Raw genomic sequence first — 19,567 nt, 5'->3', positions numbered from 1 at the left:
CTGAGAGAAAGACTGACCCATGTAAGCCTCCTGTTCATGAAAACAGGAAACAGGCTGCATTGTCTGAAGGCTTCCCTGAAAGGTACATGCATTTTTCTGTGTCTCTCTCAGGACACTGACTGCCCCATGTGAAGGTAGTCAAAAGTGTATTGGGTCAGGGGGCAGCTAGGTGGCACAGTGGATAAAGCAGAGGCCCTGGATTCAGGAGGACCTGAGTTCAAATCCGGCCTCAGACACTTGACACTTACTAGCTGTGTGACCTTGGGCAAGTCAGTTAATCCTCAAAGCCCTGAAAAAAAAAGTGTATCGGGTCTATGTCTTCTATCCTCCTAGGTATCTGAGTGCCATGGCCATTCTTGGGACCTCCCTGATGCCTGAAGTTGGGGAACAAATAGAAATCTAGTCATTCTTATGGTATGAATGAATGATTTACTTAGGCTGTCTCTGGGTGACACCTTATCAAAATAATTGCAATAATTCTAATTCGAGTGAAGTCTTTTTATAGTAACAAGTAAAGGGGACAGGGCAGATGATCAAGATGTGGGCTTTTGCCTTAACAAAGTGATTTCCAGAGGAATAAAAGCTCACTATGCCTACAGCATTGCCAGTCATTACAATGGGTACATCTAAGCTAAATTCATTTAAATTTTTTAAATGTCATATCACACTTTTTTGAATGAGACTCCCAAAATAAGCTTAGAATTATAAGATATTTCAACTCCTCAAAGGATTAGGAATCAATGACATAGAGCAGGGGTTCTAAACCTCAGGTGCGTGAACTGTTTTTTTTGTTTTGTTTTGTTTTTGTTTTGTTTTTTTTAGTGAGGCAGTTGGGGTTAAGTGACTTGCCCAGGGTCACACAGCTAGTAAGTGTTAAGTGTCTGAGGCCAGATTTGAACTCAGGTACTCTTGACTCCAGGGCCAGTGCTCTATCCACTGCACCACCTAGCTGCCCCACATGAACTGCTTTTTAAAAAAAAAATTCAATAACTATTTCACCATAATTTATTTCTTTTCTATTCCTATATATTTTACTTTATGCATTTAAAAACATTATTCTGAGAATGAGTCCATAGGCAGCACAAAAAAAGGTTAAGGTCTCTTGAGCTAGCCCCTTAGCTTCACATATTAGAACTCCATGTCTAAAAAATACTCTAATTTAGAATAAATTGAGGAAAAATACTTAGGCCAATAATAAACTAATAATACTGAGTAGATTTGCTAGAAGTTGGCTCCATATGTAGGAATTCTGCATGAAGGGGCTCTAGAAATAATTGTATGATTTCATATGTGTATATGGAAATGAGCTTTTAACTATACCTGTAGCCCAGTGGCTACAAATGCATCAAAAAGGATATAGCAGGAACAGCTAGGTGGCCCAGTGGATAAAACACCGGCCCTGGATTCAAGAGGACCTGAGTTCAAATTCTGCCTCAGGCACTTGACACCTACTAGCTGTGTGACCCTGGGCAAGTCACTTAATCCTCATTGCCCACAAAAAAAAAAGAAAAGAAAAGAAAGGAAAAAGAAAAAAAGGATGTAGCAGAAATAGAAGACATGCATCCACACTTCAATGATATGTGATTTCCACAGCATAAATGTCCCTCCCCTGATGCAGACTGAAATGCCCCTAAACCTTAGTAAATGGTCTTTAAGCAGCTGAGGGGCAGCTAGGTGGTGCAGTGGAGAGAGCACCAGGCCTGGAGTCAGGAAGACCTGAGTTCAAATCCAACCTCAGAACTTACTACATGTGTGACCCTGGCCAAGTAAGTCACTTAACTCGGTTTGCCTCAGTTTCATCCTTTGTAAAATGAGTTGGAGAAGGAAATGGGGTCATGAAGAGTCAGACATGACTAAAACCATTGAATAATAACAATAACAAGCAGCTGAGACTGAAAATATCATCTTCCTAATGATGAAGCTCTGTGAACTGACAAGCATGGCAGACACGTAGGGCCCAGACCCAGAGCCTTTCCAGATGGATAGAACCTATCAGGTATTGTGCTTTACTTCAAAAACCTAGGGTCACTTGCACATTTTGATGAAGCATTGGAGGATGACTTGAGTAGAAACAAATATTGGTTGTGATTTTCTCAGGTGACATTTTGTTTTGTTTTTGTTTTTTGCAGAGCAGTGAGGGTTAAGTGACTTGCTGGAGGTCACACAGCTAGTAAGTGTCAAGTGTCTGAGGCCGGATTTGAACTCAGGTCCTCCTGAATCCAGGGCCAGTGCTTTATCCACTGGGCCACCTGGCTGTCCCCTCAGGTGACCTTTTTGAATAAAATGTATAGGCAGCAGATCAATTCAAAGTCTTCTTTTTCTCATTAGCATCTTAACTTTAAGGAAATGGATTCAATTTATTCTTCCAAATGGTTCTTCACCCTCCTCATCAATAAACATTAGTTGATTTCACATTTGCAATATCTCTCAAATACTCCCTCTTTCCCTCCTCAGACACTGCCATCGCTCTGGTGCCTCATGCCTAGGCTATTGCAATAGCCTGCAGGTGGGTCTTCCTGCCTCTAGTCCAATCCATCCTCCATCCAGCCACCAAAGTGATCTTCCTAAAGTGTAGGTCAGACTTTGTCAGCTCCTCTTCCCGATTTCCAGTAAACTCCAATGGCTCCCTCTTGCTTCCAGGATCAAATATCAAATGCTCCATTTGGCATTCAAAGCCCTTCATAACCTATGCCCCATCTTTTTATACCTTGCTCCCTGGCACATACTCTTAGATCCAGTGACAGTGGGCTTCTGGCTGTTACATGAACAAGACACTCCATTTCTTAGCTTTGGTCATTTTCTTTTTTTCTTTTTCTTTCTTTTCTTTTTTTGGGGGGCAGGGTAATGAGGGTTAAGTGACTTGCCCAAGGTAGTAAGTATAAAGTGTCTGAGGCTAGATTTGAACTCAGGTCCTCCTGAATCCAGGGCTGGTGCTCTATCCACTGCACCACCTGGCTGCCCCCCCCCTTTTTAGCTCTGGTCATTTTCTTATTTATTTTTTGGCTAGATTTATCTAATTCTGACTGTCTATTCCTCCCCATTCTATTTACCCGCTTTGTACTTTTCCCCCCTTCTTTCACCCTATTCCTCCTCACCAATGTTTTACTTCTTACCCCTGCCTCACCCAATCTGCCCTCCCTTTTTACCACCCCCCTCTCTTTTCTTTACCCTTTTCTCCCTTGCTTTTGTCCTCCCTTCTATCAGTGCCCCCTTTCCCTTCCCCTTTTGCTTCCCTAAAGAATGAGCTAAATTTCTTTATCCCAATGAACGTATATGTTATTCCCTCTTTGAATCAAATCTAATGAGAGTAGGGTTGAAACAATGTTCACCCCTCCTTTCTTTCCCTCTATTGTAATAGGTTTTTTTTTTTCACCTCTTCATATGATATAATTCATCCCATTCCACCTCCCCTTTCCTCTCCTCCCCATAGACTCCCTTTTTAACCCCTTAATTTTTTTGTATCATCACATCAAAGACAATTTATATTTATACCCTCTGTGTAAAGTCCTTCTCTCTGCCCAAATACATTTACAATTCTTAAGAGTTATGAGTATTATCTTCCTGTGTAGGGATATAAACAGTTCAACCTAATTGAGTAACCTTTTTTTCCCCCTCTGTTTACCTTTTTAACCTTCTCTTGAGTCTTGTATGTTAAGATCAAATTTTCTATTCAGTTCTGGTCTTTTCATCAGGAAAGATTGAAAGTCCCCAATGTCATTAAATGTCCATCTTTTCCCCTGAAAGAGAATGAACATTTTTGCTGGGTAATAGATTCTTGGCTGCAATCCAAGCTCCTTTGCCTTCCAGAATATCATATTCCAAGCCTTGCGGTCCTTTAATGTTGAAGCTGCCAGGTCCTGAGCAATATTGACTATGGCTCCATGATACTTAAATTGCTTCTTTCTGGCTGCTTGGAGTATTTTCTCCTTCACCTGATAATTCTGGAATTTGGCTACAATATTCCTTGGAGTTTTCCTTTTGGGGTCTCTTTCAGGAGGCGATTGGTGGATTCTTTCAATGATGATTTTATCCTCTGATTCTATGATATCAGAGCAGTTCTCCTTAATAATTTCCTGGAATATGGTGTCTAGATTCTTTTTTCTGGTCATGGCTTTCAGGCAGTCCAATGATTCTCAAATTGTCTCTCCTGGATCTGTTTTCCAGATCAGTTGTCTTTCCAATGAGGTATTTCACATTTTCTTCTATTTTTTCATTCTTTTGATTCTGCTTAACTGATTCCTGGTGTCTCATGGATTCCTTATCTTCCAACTGTCCAATTTTAATTTTTAAGGCATTATTTTCTTCAGTGAGATTATGCACCTTTTTTTTCCATTTGGCCAAGTGAATTTTTTAAGGCATTGTTTTCTTCAGTGAAATCATGCACTTTTTTTTCCATTTGGCCAGTCAATCTTTGTGCTTCCTTTTCCAAGCTGCTGATTCTTTTTTCATAGTTTTCTTGTTTTGCTTTCATTTCTCTCCCCATTTTTTCTTCTACCTCTCTCAACTGATTTTTAAAATCCTTTTTGAGCTCTTCCAGGAAGGCTTTTTGTTCTTGAGACCAATTCACCTTCCCTCTTGAGGCTTCCCATGTAGGCAATTTGAGGGTATTGTCCTCATCTGAGTTTGTGTTGGCTTCTTCCTTATTGATACAGAAGCTCTCAATGGAGAGGGCTCTTTTTTGCTTCTTACTCATTATTGCAGCTTATTTATTTATTTTTTAAGTTGAGGGTACCTGTTTTGGGCTTCTTGTGCAGGGGTATAGGTGCTGTGTGACCGGCTTTTTACTCTGAGGCCTTTATAGTGTGGACAGTTCGCCCCCCTGCACTTCCTGTCTGAGTGCACTCGGCCAGGCGCTGGATCCCGCTTGTCCCATTTGTGGCCCTACAGCTGGCAACCTGCCCTCCTGGCCAGTGCAGGTAGGTTTTTCCACTGTCCTTCTTGGCCACCAGATTTTTGAGCCAGGTTCCAGGGGTCTCAGTTGTTCGGCTGTGGCCCGCAGCTCCTACTGACTTGCCCCGACCCCCTCGGTGCTGGGTTGCTGCCCTGCTCTGGGCCTCCCTTTTGCCTGAGTCAGACCGACCTTTTCCTGAAGTCTTCTAAATTATCTCTGGTTGGAAGACTGTGTCTCTCTGTCTCTTTGCAGGTCCTATAGTTTCAGACTCTGTCCAGAGGCTTGATTTTTGAGGGAACAGAAGGAGAGCTCAGGCAGCTTGCTGCTTCCTCTCTGCCATCTTGGCTCTGCCTCCACTAAATTCAGCTCTGGTCATTTTCACTGACTGTCCCTCATGCCTAAAATGTTCTCCCTGGCTTACCTTAAGTCCCAACTAAAATCCCATCTTCTACAACCCCCTTTAAATCTAGTGCCTTCCCGCTTTTAATTTTTTTTCTTCTTAGCCTGTATATAGCTTGTTTGTACACATTTGTTGTCTCTCTCATTAGACTGTAAGCTCCTTGAGGACAGGAATGGTCTTTTGCCTCTTTTTGTATCCCTAGGGCTTAGTACAGTGCCTGACAGATCGTTGTTCAGTCATTCATTTGTGTATAACTCTTTGTGACCTTTGTGGACCATAGCACACCAATGCTGTCCGTGGGGTTTCTTGGCAGAGGTACTGGAAATGGTTTGTCATTTCCTTCTCCAGTGGATTAAGGCAAACAGAGGTTAAGTGACTTGCCCAGGAACACCAGCTAGTAAGTGGCTGAGGTCAGATTTGAACTCAGGTCTTCCTGACTCCAGGCCCAGTGCTTTGTCCACTGAGCCACCTAGCAGACACCTAGTTGTTATATGCCTGACACATAGTAGGTGTTTAATAAATTTACCACATGCCAAACACTCAGCTCTTATGGTTTTAAACATCTCAAGTGACAGAAATTGCTTCCTCTGAGTAAGAATATTCTTTTCCTTAAACTTTTTATAACCCCAAGAGAATTTCTTTTGTGTAGTTAAATCCCATGATCGCCTAGAGAAAACTTACTTGTGGGTGCAGGAGATGTCGTTGTAACAGGCAGGACTGTGGTCGTAGGTAACTTTTTTGGTCTGAATTTATAGTGGCCAATAAAACCATCGGCAGTTAAACTCAAGTCTGATAAGAACTGAATGAGAAGTTCATTTCTCTCAGACACAATGGGCCTGGAAGATGAAAAAGAAGTGTTCTGTTATGGAAAACTCAGGTGTAGGTAAGACAACCTAAACAAACAACCCCCATTAGGGGTTAAACAAGAGTTGCAGGACATTTTTTTTGGGGGGGGGGTGAGGCAATTGGGGTTAAGTAACTTGCCCAGGGTCACATAGTTAATAAGTGTTAAGTGTCTGAGGCTGGATTTGAACTCAGGTCCTCCTGACTCCAGGGCTGGTGCTCTATCCACTATGCCACCTAGCTGCCCTCTATTTTTTAAAAAAAATTATGTGACTTGGTTATAACAAAATAGAGTCAAAGGTGTGACTCAAACAAAATGCCTTCAGTGTGTAATGATTTTTTTGTCATTAGTTCTATGAAAAATGTACCTTGGTCCGCAATTAAAATGGAAGATGGAAATTGCACAGTGCGTTTGACAAATATTTCTCCCTGATACAAAAGACTTTTTAAAAAAAAATCAACAGTATTCATACAATGATACAATTTGACTATGAATCTAGGAATACTATCAAAGTCAAAGAATTCCAGCTGTTGCTCGTCCAAAAGATTAAAGGGAGAAACGGGGAGTAGGGCTAAACTACAGCATGTTACCAATGAAGACTTCATTTTATTTTTATATATATATATATATATATATATAGAGAGAGAGAGAGAGAGAGAGAATATTTTTATTTATATATATACATATATAAATTTCTATCATAATCCATATGCTATATATGTGTTATATGTGTACATATAGAAATATGCTATATAGAATAATAAATTGGTGGTATATGATATGTAATGATACATGAACATATACACATATACACACATGTAAATATGTCCACATATAAACACACACGTGTGCATACACATACATACACACATACATAAATGTGCATGCATGAATGCTCCTAAATGTACATGCGGCATATATGTGCATACATATGCACCTTGTAACAATGCATAAAATATGCAGATGCATGCATAAATACATACACACAATGCATACCCATCAATGCACATGTGTATACGATGCATATGTAAACATATATGTGCCCATCCATGCTTATGCATTGTTGTGCGTATACATATGCACATAGCATATATATGCATATACACATATATGCACACATACACACATATACACATGCACACACATATCATAATCCATGGCCCAGAACTGAAGTTCTGTGTTTCCCTGACCCTATCTTAGTTCTAGGAGGCTTCTCACAAAAGGTCTCTTTGCCTTGCACCCCTGACCATGTTTTCCCTTAGGAACACTGGAATTTGACTCATGTCTACATCTTCCCAGAGAAGGTAAATATCTCCTTGCTACCATTGCAAGCATCAAATGAGTCACTTAATTGAACTGACCAGGCACTTATATGACATAATATGATTGTAAATTTCTTTGCAAACTTGAACATAACATATAAATGCAGTTATTCTCATTATAATCACCATCAACATCTTTGTTGTTCCTCTGAATAGACTAGTGCTATCTGCCAAAATATTCAAAATGGAAGCCCATGGTCAGAACAATGGAAATAACTCTCCACTTCTCCATAAGCAGCTCTCTTTGGTTTAGACTCCATGTAATATCATGCCCCTATGCTGGATACCTCCTTCATGACCCCCCTACCCTCCTTTTCAGCCTGTTTTTGTGTGTTGTCTTCCACCATTAGATTGTAAGCTCCTTGAAATCTTAGCACAATACCTGGCACATAGTTGAAAGTGCACATAGTAAATATTTAATAAATGTGCATTGAATTGAATTCATATATTCCCCCATTAACTTAGTGGAAAAAATACACATCAAAACAGCTGTTTGGCATCATGTAAATCAAACAGCTTGTTCCCTGAAATATTCAGATAAGTTGGATAAATATATAAGCATAAATATTGAAAAACCTTATTAATTTGGGTTCTACTAAATTAGAATTTGGAACACTTGGCAGGGGATGACTAGATTGAAGTTGAAAGGGCTTACAGAGTAAATGAATCATGTACAAACAAGACTTTAGAGGGAATGTTCAAACTACTGGTTGTTTTGATATCCTCCCAGACTCAAACTAATGGGCCAAAGTGCTGCCTTCTCTGAACTAAATAATGTTCCTTCTGAGCAAAGGGGTAGAACATGTAAAAAACAGGCAGATGTTTATAAATGTATAATTTAATATATGCATGCACATATATACTTTTTTGTTGTTGTTGAGTCATTCCAGTCATGTCTGAATTTCCGTGATCCTGTTTGGGATTTTCTTGGCAAAGATACTGGCCTGGTATATTTTATGTGTATACATAACTTTATACATATATACATATAAATTTCTGTTCACAAGTCATCTTGGTGAATTAAAATATAAAAAAAGAGGCAGCTAGATGACAGAGTGGATAGATAGTCTTCTGCTGTTTATGCTTTATTTTTGAAGAGGACCAATGATATCACATCATGGGATGATGTCTTGACTTGCTCATGAAGTTGTCAACTTCACTCTCTCTTCCCAAGTCATAGAAGTCCAGGGGCAGGACAAAAATTGGGATGACTGGTGCTGGCTAAGGTGTAGTGTATGACCTTGGCATTGTGAGAAAATAATGGGTTTTGGAATGCCCAGAGGGGCTCCCCCTCCCCCCCATTCTAGGGGATTATATTAAGATTGATTGGATTGACTTCGCTGATTGATTCACTTGAAGTTGACTTGACTGAAACCACACCTACCTGAGAGCCTGGCTCAGGGGGTGGATTCTCTGATGGACCACCCTCAAGTCCAGTGAACCAATGGATTTGGGTGATGCTAGCCAATTGGCTTGGAGCAGTGTGTAGGGGCTGCCTCTTGCCAGGACCCAGGGGTAGCTTCCACTCTCACAGGCACAGGAACTTCCTCTTTTTGGCCTGAGACTCTGAGGTGGTGGCTATATAGGCTTCTTAACTTTCTGAGCCAGGTGTTCTCAAAAGGGTTTGGCAAGCCCTCTCACCAGAGGTGCTAGTCCTCCTTGAACACCCCATACACTTGGAATCAGGAAGACTTGAGTTCAAATTCAGCCTCAGACATTTACTAGCTATGTGGCCCCTCAACAAGTTGCTTGATTTCTCTTAACTTCAGTTTCTTCATCTATAAAATGGGGATAATAATAGCATTGCCTCCCAGAGTTGTTGTGAGGATCAAATGAAATAATATGCTAGCTATTATGATGATGATGGGCCACTAGGTGGCTAAGTGGATAAAGCTCTGGACCTACAGTCAGGAAGACTCATATTCCTGAGTTCAAATCCGGCCTCAGCCTCTTATTAGCTGTGTGACCCTGGGCAAGTCACTTAACCCTATTTATTTCAGGTTTTTTTCATCTGTCAAATGAGCTAGAGAAGGAAACAGCAAACCACAACCAGTATCTTTGCTAAGAGAACTGCAAATGGGATCACAAAGAGTCAGACATGACTCAAATGACTGGACAACAGCAACAACAAATCCCTTTGGAAATTTAAAGTATAAGAGTTTTGTGGGAGATAGAGTGGCAGATCCCTGCTTTTGTTGTTAGATGTGGGTTAGTAATAATCATCCCTCCATAGTGCTTTGTGGTTACAATATGGTTTTGTTTTGTTTTGGTTTTTGGTGAGGAAATTGGGGTTAAGTGACTTGCCCAGAGTCACACAGCTAGTAAGTGTTAAGTGTCTGAGGCCGCATTTGAACTCAGGTCCTCCTGAATCCAGGGTCGGTGCTCTATCCACTGCGCCACCTAGCTGCCCCCTTACAATATGCTTTTACATACATTATATTATTTGTACCTCACACACCTAACTACAATCCTGCCCTATGGTTCTAAATTGAGCTCCTTTGTTTAAATGAGAGAACAGCTGAAAAGATGTGCTACGAACAACAATGAAAACCTTGAACAGCATCCTGGGCATGATGGTATAATTACTGTGATTCTTCATTGCCCTCTTTTTAGGCTAGGTTTCATCCTTGGTACTATCATTTTAGAGGCAATATTGCTGAAGCTAAAACTTCTCCTGCAATATTGTAATTATCGCTACAAGGAACACTTTTTTTTCCCTTTGCTGATGCTGAGTCTTGAAATTAGAGGGGACGTAGTCAGAGTGGCATATATTTCATGGGGATCAAGGATTTGACCTGCAGATTATTGTCAGGTGGTGGGGAAGAAAGAAGGTATGACTTGGGCTTTTTTCACTGACAAAGTGCGGTCATGGTCCAGGAAGTTTTTTCACTTGCCAGTGCTGCAATACCCATGACATCTGGTGTCCACGTAGCATGTGACATTGGCGTGAGGTGAGGCTATGTCTACTGATAACGTTTACCAGTGCGGGAGGCACCCAAGTGGACTCCTCATTGCTGGCCCTTTGCTATTGTGGAAGTCTTGATACTGAGCAGAAATATTCAGTGGAGAAAAATGCTCCCCTCTGTTTTGGACTGCCATGACTGAGCCCTAGTCTGAATGGAGGGAGAATTGAGGAAGAATATTCAGCTCTGTAGGAAAGGCCTGGGAATAGACACTGGCAGCTGGCAGGAGATGGCCAAGGACCGCACCGGATGGAGTTCAGTACTCAGGAGCAGTTTGCATGCAGCTGAGATGGGCCTCCAAGCTCTGGAGGAAGAAAAACGAATGAGACGCAGGAACCGACGGGCAACAGAGAGCGCAGTTTACCCAGGGCAGAGATGTTGCTGAACCTGGTCCATTAGGCTCTACAAGTTGGGGATTCATATGAGGATGCATGGAATAGTCAGAAGAGAGCCAGACTCTGCTTGGAAGAACCAGGTTTGAGCTGGGGTCATGATGCTTGGGTAAGTCATTTCATGCCTCTGGCCTTCCCTTGTCTCAGTGATAAAACGGGAATGATAATTTTGCTACTACCATCCTTATAGTGCACTTGCGAGGGATCCTTTGTGATCAGTAAACTTTTAAATAACAACAACAATAGCTAACATTAATATAACACCTACTATGTGCCAGGCACTGTGCTAAGCAATTTTCAATTATTATCTCATCTGATCCTCACAATGACTCTGGGAGATAGATGCTTTTATTACCTCCATCTTATAGATCAGGAAAATGAGGTAAACAAAGATTAAGTGACTTGTCTAGGGTCACATAGCTGGTTTTGGTGACTGTTGTTAAGTCATTATCACTTGTGTCAGATTCTCCATGACCCCATTTGAGGTTTTCTTGGTAAAGAGAGTGGAATAGTTTGCCATTTCCTTCTCCAGCTCATTTGACAGGGTGAAGTGACTTGCCCAGGGTCACACAGCTAGTAAGTGTCTGAAGCCAGATTTGAAATCATGAAAATGAATCTTCCTGACTCCAAGCCCAGTGCTCTATCCACTCTACCACCTCACTGCCCCACATAGCTAATATCTGAGACCAGCTTTGAACTCATCTTTTTTTGGAGCTGTGACACAGCTCCAAGTCATTAATAACAACAACAACAACAACAATAATAATAAATGATGATGATAGCTAGCATTTATTAAGTGCTTACTGCATGCTAGGCACTGTGCTAAGTGCTTTGTAATTATTATCTCATTTGATCTTTGCAACAACCCTGGGAGGTAGGTACTGTTATTATTCCCATTTTACAGTTGAGGAAACTGAGGCACACAGAAGATTAGGATCACACAGCTACTAAGTATCTGAGGCTGGATTTGCACTCAAGTCTCCCTGACTAGTGTACCACAGACCGACCTGCCTTGTTATTGTTTAAACAGGTAGGGGGTACAAAGGGTAGAATAGTGGACTTGGGTTCAGGAAGGCGAAAATTAAACTCATGCCTTAGACACTCACTAGCTGTGGAACCCTGAGCAAATCACTTCACCTCTGTTAGGTTTATTTTCCTTGCCTATAAAGTAAAGATATTCCTGACACCTACCTCACAGGGCTGTAGTGAATATAAAATGAGATCACACATGTAAAGCACTTTGCAGACTTAAAGTGCTATGTAAATGTTAACTGTTATTATTATTATTATCAAATTGAGGCTCAGAATTTAAACTTGCCCCATAGAAGGACACAGAATTCTAGACTTAGATTTAGAAAGGCCCCTTAGAAGACATTAAGTCCAGCCCCTCCCAGGTACAAGAACCTATAAGCTAACAGATGTTCTTGTAAACAAGGCTGATTTACCTTTGAATTAATGATAAAGGCAAGACTTTCAAGGCAAACTAGTTCCCTAAACAAAGCTAAACTCCATAGAATCACTCCCCTATTTTCAAGTATCCTCAGATCCCTCTGTAGTGCCATTCATGGAGAATCAACTAGTGTGATCATTCTAAAGGATTCTGATCTACAGTAAAGCAAACTCAGTAAAGGTTATCTACTGGCCAGCATCTGCCAAGGATCAATCTGATTACAATGATGCGTCTGAAAGTCATAAAACCCAGGACTGGGACAGTGTGCAACCTTGGGCTGAAAAAATATGCCATGTGAGATTCTGCTCTGTCTTAACGGCCAGAGTGGATCAAAGCACAGCCAGTTTAACTGACTGACTTTCAGATGCCTCCCTCCTCTGCCCTCCCCAAAACAAAACTAAATGAACAAACAAACCAACAAGAACCACAAATCACTTCCTGAAAAATTGGAAATCTGGAGGTTCTGCAAGATCAGGTTGACAGCTCTCTGTTCTGTTTCTCTTATGTTCAATGGACCCTTTGTGGGGGGAGGGGGTAGCAGAGAGCTATTGTAAAGGAAGGGGAGATGACCTGAGTCAAATATATGTGTGTGTGTGCATATGCATATACATATTTGTGTAATGATATATATATGTGTGTTTATGTGTATATATAGATACAGATAAGTGTATATAAATACACAAACACACACATATATATTTGCACATTTTAACATATGCACTAATGTAACAAGGGTATGCCACAATGAGGAAGTGCTCCAAGGAATCAGTCCCTGGAGTGGCCAGTTGCCCATTACACCAGTTTTTCCAAACACTGTAATATTGTAATTTAATTTGTTCTGCTTAGAATTCTTTTAGGGTTATTATTTTTAAAAAATTTCTATAGCCTAGCTTTGGCATCATTGTTGTTGTTGTGTAGTCATTCAGTTTTTTCCAATTCTTTGTGATCTCATGGACCATACTGTCCATGGGGTTTTCTTGATTTTCCATTTTTTTCTCCAGTAGATAGATGAAGGCAAACAGAGGTTAAGTGATTTGCCCAGGGTCCCCCAGCTAGTAAGTGCTGGGGGTCAGATTTGAATTCTCATCCTCCTGACTATAGGCCTAGCTCTATCCACTGGACTATCTATTATAGATTGGCAAATGCTTTTAAAATATGAAAAGTCAAATACTGTTGAACAAACTAAGAAGAAATGAATTTCAGTCATGAAGAAGCCAATAAAATAAACAACAACAAAAAAAAGGCTTACGCAGGTGGTCTATCTCCACAATATTTTCCAATTCTTTTAGCATCATTGATTTCTCCCCCATTGAATATAGCCACATAGTCATATCTGCAGTAGTTATCTTGTTCCACATCAAACTTCTCAAACTTGACTTCTATGACCTGCAGATAAAGTACCGCATTAGAGAAAAGGAACAGATCTGGATGATGCTGTATGCTTCGCATAAACTTGGGTATCCCGCCCCCAACCCACCCCCTGCCCCCCATCCATAGACTCAGCACAAGACTCCTCTGAAAGACAATGTTTTTTGAAATTCCTTTTCCTCCTCTTTAGATCTTTTCCCCTTAAGTCATGCTTGTTTAGATTTTATGAACTCTTGGATTTGGTTAACAACTTTATTGTGTTCATTCTCATAAATTTTTCATCATCCCAGAAGGTCACTCCAACTGCAGTTAACATAGAATACAGGTTTTCCATTGCTTTCTCAGTATGAAATTAGGCTCATGTGTCTGATTTAGTTCATAGTATGGTAAAAGCACTGAATAATGTAATTCTAGTGAGCAACTGAAATTTGATCTCACCTTCATTTCCCCCCGAAAGAATATCTTACACATAAAAATATTGTCCAAGGTCATTCCCCTGCATTGTGAGCATGAGGGGGCATGGAAGATGTAAATGGTATCCTTTCCTTGACATTGGCTATATATTTATTTTGCGATTAACAAATCACAGAGACCCTTTTAACAATTTTTGATGGGGAGTCCAGAATTAAAATTTATATTCAGACCCTGGCCCCTTTATACCCCTTTCTACTGTAACAATTGGAATGACGCCAAAGAAAAGCTGCATGGTCCTGTCCTCAGAGGCCCTCTCCAACACAAGGCTCACACAAGGGAATATAAATATCCCCCCTCTCCTCATGTTGGAGCTTTCCTACAGTAAGTATCTAGCAGGTAGCGTCATTCCAATAGTTACATTACCCCTTTCTACTTCCCTCCACCTAAACTCCCAAGTACTCTGTGAGCCAGGTACACTGGCCTCCTTGTTCATTTCACCAGATGCCATTTTCTTCCTTCCTTCCTTCCTTCCTTCCTTCCTTCCTTCCTTCCTTCCTTCCTTCCTTCCTTCCTTCCTTCCTTCCTTCCTTCCTTTCTTTCTTTCTTTCTCTCTCTCCTTCTTTCTTTTGGCAGGGCAATGAGGGTTAAGTGACTTGCTCAGGGTCACACAGCTAGTAAGTGTCAAGTGTCCGAGGCCGAATGTGAACTCAGATCCTCCTGAATCCAGGGCCAGTGCTTTATCCACAGTGCCACCTAGCTGCCCCCCAGATGCCATTTTCACTGGCTGTCTGGCATATCTGCCACTGTCTTCTCCATCCTTCCTTGGCTTCCCTGGCTTCCCTCAAGTCTCACCTAAAATTCCACCTTGTGCAAGAAGCCACCTTTTGATTACCTCCAATGACAAGAGAGGGCATTACTAGCAAGGGAGTCTGTTCCATTTTTTGGATAACTCTAATTCTTACAAAGTTCTTCTTAAACTATGGCTGAGCCCTGCCTTCTTCCAACTTCCACTTATTGGTCCATGCTCTGACTTTTGCAGAGACAATGGATAGGTCTGCTCCATCAAAACCTGAGGGTACCTAGTATCACAAGGGTTAACAGATCCCTGAAGAGGAGTCAAGGAGCCAATGGGTCGACAGGAGGCTATCAGAGGCAAGGCATGGAGCCAGTCCTCTCTCCTCATGGTACTTCCCCACTATAGCCAGGATAGTCATTGAAATAAGTCTGTGGCAAAATAAAAACTGGGATGTTAGAAGTTCTGAAAATTTGTTGGGGTTTGGGTAGGTGTGAGAGAGAGGAGTGTTCTAAGTGATCAAAGTCCAGGTGGCAGAAGCAAAGAGAATATTGGTCAGTTTCTAGCACAAAGGAAGCAAAAGCAATGGGTTTGGGCTAGCATGGTCAGAAGCAATGAGGCACATCGTCTCTCATACCTAGGTACTGAGCAAGCATGTACAAAAGCAAATTGAAGTGACCTCAGAGGTCAGCTAGACTAATCCATATATGAGCTGGGACCTTGGCTAGGACATTACCCCTCAACCCCTGCTTGAATGAAGACTGTGAGTGATGGAGCACCAGGTGATTAAAGTTTCTATGATGATGAGAGCCAATGCAGCTTGCAAGAGGGAAGGAGGGAACCGAAAGGTTATTTTCAGAAGATTCACTGTGAGGTTTTCCTTCACTGAGGAAGAACAGTTAGCGATTGGGAACTCCTGGCTCACAATTCAATCACAGTGATGAGAATAATGGTGAGAGCATTTACTTAGCACTTTAAGTTTTGCAAAACACTTTAGAAATAGGATCTCATTGGAAAAATTGGAACACTAATGCATTGTTGGTGGAGCTGTGAACTGATCTAACCATTCTGGAGAGCAATTTGGAACTATGCCCAAGGGGCTATAAAGCTGTGCATACCTTTTGACCCAGCAATACCACTATTAGGTCTTTTCCCCAAAGAGGTCATAAAAAAGGGAAGAAGACCCACATGTACAAAAAAATTTATAGCTGCTCTTTTTGTGGTAGCAAGGAATTGGAAATTGAGGGGCTGCCTATCAATTGGGGAATGGCTGAACAAGTTGTGGTATATGAATGTAATGGGATTCTATTGTGCTGTAAGAAATGAGGAGCAGGTGAATTTCAGAGAAACCTGGAAGGACTTACATGAACTGATGTTGAGTGAGATGAGCAGAACCAGGAGAACATTGTACACAGTATCAACAACATTGTGTGTTGATCAACTGTGATAGATTTAACTCTTCTCGGCAATACAATGGTCCAAGATAGTTCCAAAGGACTCATGATGGAAAATGCTCTCCAAATCCAGAAAAAAAGGGAACTGTGGGATCTAGATGCAGATAGAACCATACTATTTCTATTGGGGCTTTTTTGTTGTTGTTTTTCTTTTTTGAGGTTTTTCCCTTTTTGCTCTCATTCTTCTTTCACAGCATGACTAATGCAGAAATATGTTTAATGTGATTGTACATATATAACCTATATCAGATTGCTTCCTGTCTTGGGGAGGGGGGGAGGGAGAAAAATTTGAAACTAGAAATCTTATAAAAACAAATGTTGAAAACTATCTCTACATGTAACTGGAAAAGAATAAAATATTTTTATAAAAAAGGAAATATGATCTCATTTGATAGTCACAATAACCTTGGGAAGTAGGTGCTCTTGTTATCCTTGTTTTATTGATGAAGAAACTGAGTTAATGTGATTGTAATATATGACCTATATCAAATTGCTTGCTGTCCTCAGGAGGGGCAGGACAGGGAAGGAAGGGGGAAAGAAAAATCCGGAACTCAAAAAATATCTTTACATTGGAAAAATTGGAAAAATAATTAAAGTAAATAATTTTTAAAAAAAAGAAACTGAGGGGGCAGCTAGGTGGCATAGTGGATAGAGCACCGGCCCTGGAATCAGGAGTACCTGAGTTCAAATCTGGACTCAGATGCTTGACACTTACTAGCTGTGTGACCTGGGCAAGTCACTTAACCCCAATTGCCTCACCAAAAAAAAAATTTTTAAAAAGGAAACTGAGGTAAACAGAGTTTAAGTGACTGCCCAGGTTCATACAGTAAGTGGCTGAGGCAGGATTTGAACACAGGTCTTCCTGACTCCAAGTCTAGTGTTCTATCTCTCCACTATGTCATATTACCTCAGGATACACTTGTGCTGGTTCAAATCTCTGGATGGAAGGAATTTTATGTGAACTTTAGATCAGAAGAGAAATTGTCTTTATTTTAGGGAATGTATTGAATCCACTTACACAGGTCAAAGCTAAGGAATCATTCGCTTTCTTGAAATGTGCCTACAGCAGGTACTATGCCACGGTCAGGCAATACCACTCCCACATATTCCTTGCTGTGGGTCAGTGGGATGGAACTACAGTCTTGTCAGGTACCTTGAGGGTGGCTTAGACAGTGCCAACACCTCCCACTGAGGTGGGATATCACTATACCAAGAAAATTCCTCGCAAGAGAAAAAAAAGAGGGGACTAATACAGGTTTTCTGACAAAGAAGGTTGGGGAAACAGGAGACACAGGGATCAGTCACATGGGGTTTGGGTCTGGAGCTCTCAGAGCCAGGGTCTGGCTGTGTATTCTCCAAGCTTTGTGGCCCCAGGGCTATTCTTGTGTTCAGGTACAACTCCCAGTCAGCCATCTGTGTCTTTCTTAATCCTCCACAGCTGTGCAGTCTGGCAGATACCATCCCCCCTTCAAGGGGACCTCCTCGGGACTCAGGGCTGGAGCTCTTAGGGATGCTCCAACCACAAATCACAAAGGTCCAGTGGAAAGAGCACAGGATTTGGAATGAGGAGAGATGTGAGTTCAAAGCCTTCAGCCAACAGCCTCAGAGGCATCTGGGTGGCAAAGCAGATAGAGCTCTGGACCCAAAGATATTAAGGTTAAAGAGAACAGAGAAGGGCTTCTTGTGGAAGGTGGGACTTTAGCTGAGACTTGAAGGAAGCCAGGAGGAAAAGATGAATAGGAGATAGTGTAAGGCATAGGGGACAGCCAGTGAAAACACTTGGAATTGGGAAAGAGGAACAACAAGGACTCTAGTTACTTGATCACAGAGTAATCAGGGGCATCAGGATAGGGAGTAGAATGTCTGAGGCAGGTAGGTGGTAAGGTGGTTAGAGTGCTGGGCTTGGAATCAGGAAGACCTGAATTCAGATCTCAATACAGGTACTAGCTGTGTGAGTCAGGGCAAATCCCTTAAACAGCCTGCCTCAGTTTTCCCTACTGTAAAATGGAGATCACATACCCCACAAGATTGTTGCAAGGATCAAATGAGATAGTATCTGTTGAGTGCTTAACATATTTCTCAAAACAGAGCAGGTGCTTAATAAATGCTTGTTCCCTTCCCCAAGATTTTCTAGAAAGGTGATTACAGACAAAGCTATTTAACCAGTCTTAAGTTCCAGCTCTCTCATATAGGACTTACTTCACAGGACTATTGTGAAGATCACAGGTGAGAGCTTTGCAAACTTTGAAGTGTTATATCAATGTCAGCTATTATTATACTGGAGGTAGAACTCATGTACAGGATGAGGAACATGGAGGTTTGCTCATCTTTATCTGTCCCATAACCTTCCCAATTTACTAAATAATGGAGCTGTCTCCTAATATGAGTATTTTAATGAGGGCATTAAGTTCTAGGTTCCTGAGTGCTGAGTGTTCACATTGGAAAATTTCTTATTCATTTGAGGGTAGAGAGTGGAGATCTGCATCTGCTTGAACTGTAAACCTGCAGCCCAAAAGATGATCTTCAGATCATGTTGGACCAACCACTGCACCCTAGCATCACTGGGAATAAGAAGAAGCTGATAAGGTACTGCGTGAGAGTTTCCCAATGGTTATCTATATAATCAAGCAAGAAAGCATTTATTAAACATTTGCTATGTGCCAGTTCCTAGATCATATAATATTCAGCAACTATGCCCAGGCAAAGGAGTCACCAGTCAATAGTTATAATAGTTATGGGATGGATGCAAGGTTGACTCTGCCTCCCAATTCAGTCAGACCAACGAAAAATTTGCAATCTTGTTGCAGTACACTTGATCCAACAACAATAGCACCCAACGGATTTGACAAAGAACTTGAGATTCACTAGCAAGAACAGAGTCCAAACCAGCTATACCTAGTGAGAAGAGGTGTAAAGAAGGGGATCTTATCATCATGCGCCCTATTTGTGCCCCTCACCCCCATCCCTTATGTTTTTCCCTATCCCCAAGAAGGGTAGATGGTTTGCTCATGACCTGCTTACCCACAGTACAAGTACACCTGCCTCCTGACCCATTCCAAAGGGATTTTATGGGACCAAGATGCCTTCTCATTGAATTGGTTCCTATAGGTCATCTATGGGGTCTGAATGAGGCTTATTTGGGAAAAAAGATAGAAGAAAGCTACCAGAGCAGTTCCTGAGAGACAAGTCTAAAACCCATTATCCATAGTGAGATAACTACCCAATCAGAGTGGGCAGCAATGTGTCCAGGTTCCCTCTTGTGAGTTCATACTTAAT

The 19,567-nt window shown here is 41.3% G+C and overlaps 1 protein-coding gene across 1 annotated transcript in view; it reads right to left on the bottom strand.

The window, feature by feature from the left end:
- PCOLCE2 (procollagen C-endopeptidase enhancer 2) overlaps nt 1-19,567 on the bottom strand; it is a 104,178-nt gene that overhangs the window by 11,577 nt on the left and 73,034 nt on the right. Inside the window, exons 5-6 of the mRNA XM_043991042.1 lie at nt 13,512-13,648; nt 5,973-6,127 (exon numbers count right to left, since the gene is read on the bottom strand). Of these exons, the coding sequence (XP_043846977.1) occupies nt 5,973-6,127; nt 13,512-13,648 (292 nt within the window). The remainder of the gene's footprint in view (nt 1-5,972; nt 6,128-13,511; nt 13,649-19,567) is intronic.

The sequence above is a fragment of the Dromiciops gliroides genome, chromosome 3 (genome assembly GCF_019393635.1).
Source record: "Dromiciops gliroides isolate mDroGli1 chromosome 3, mDroGli1.pri, whole genome shotgun sequence".
Taxonomy (NCBI): Eukaryota; Metazoa; Chordata; class Mammalia; order Microbiotheria; family Microbiotheriidae; genus Dromiciops; species Dromiciops gliroides.
Note: the sequence above shows the minus strand (reverse complement) of the source record. Positions and strands in the feature narration are given on the sequence as shown.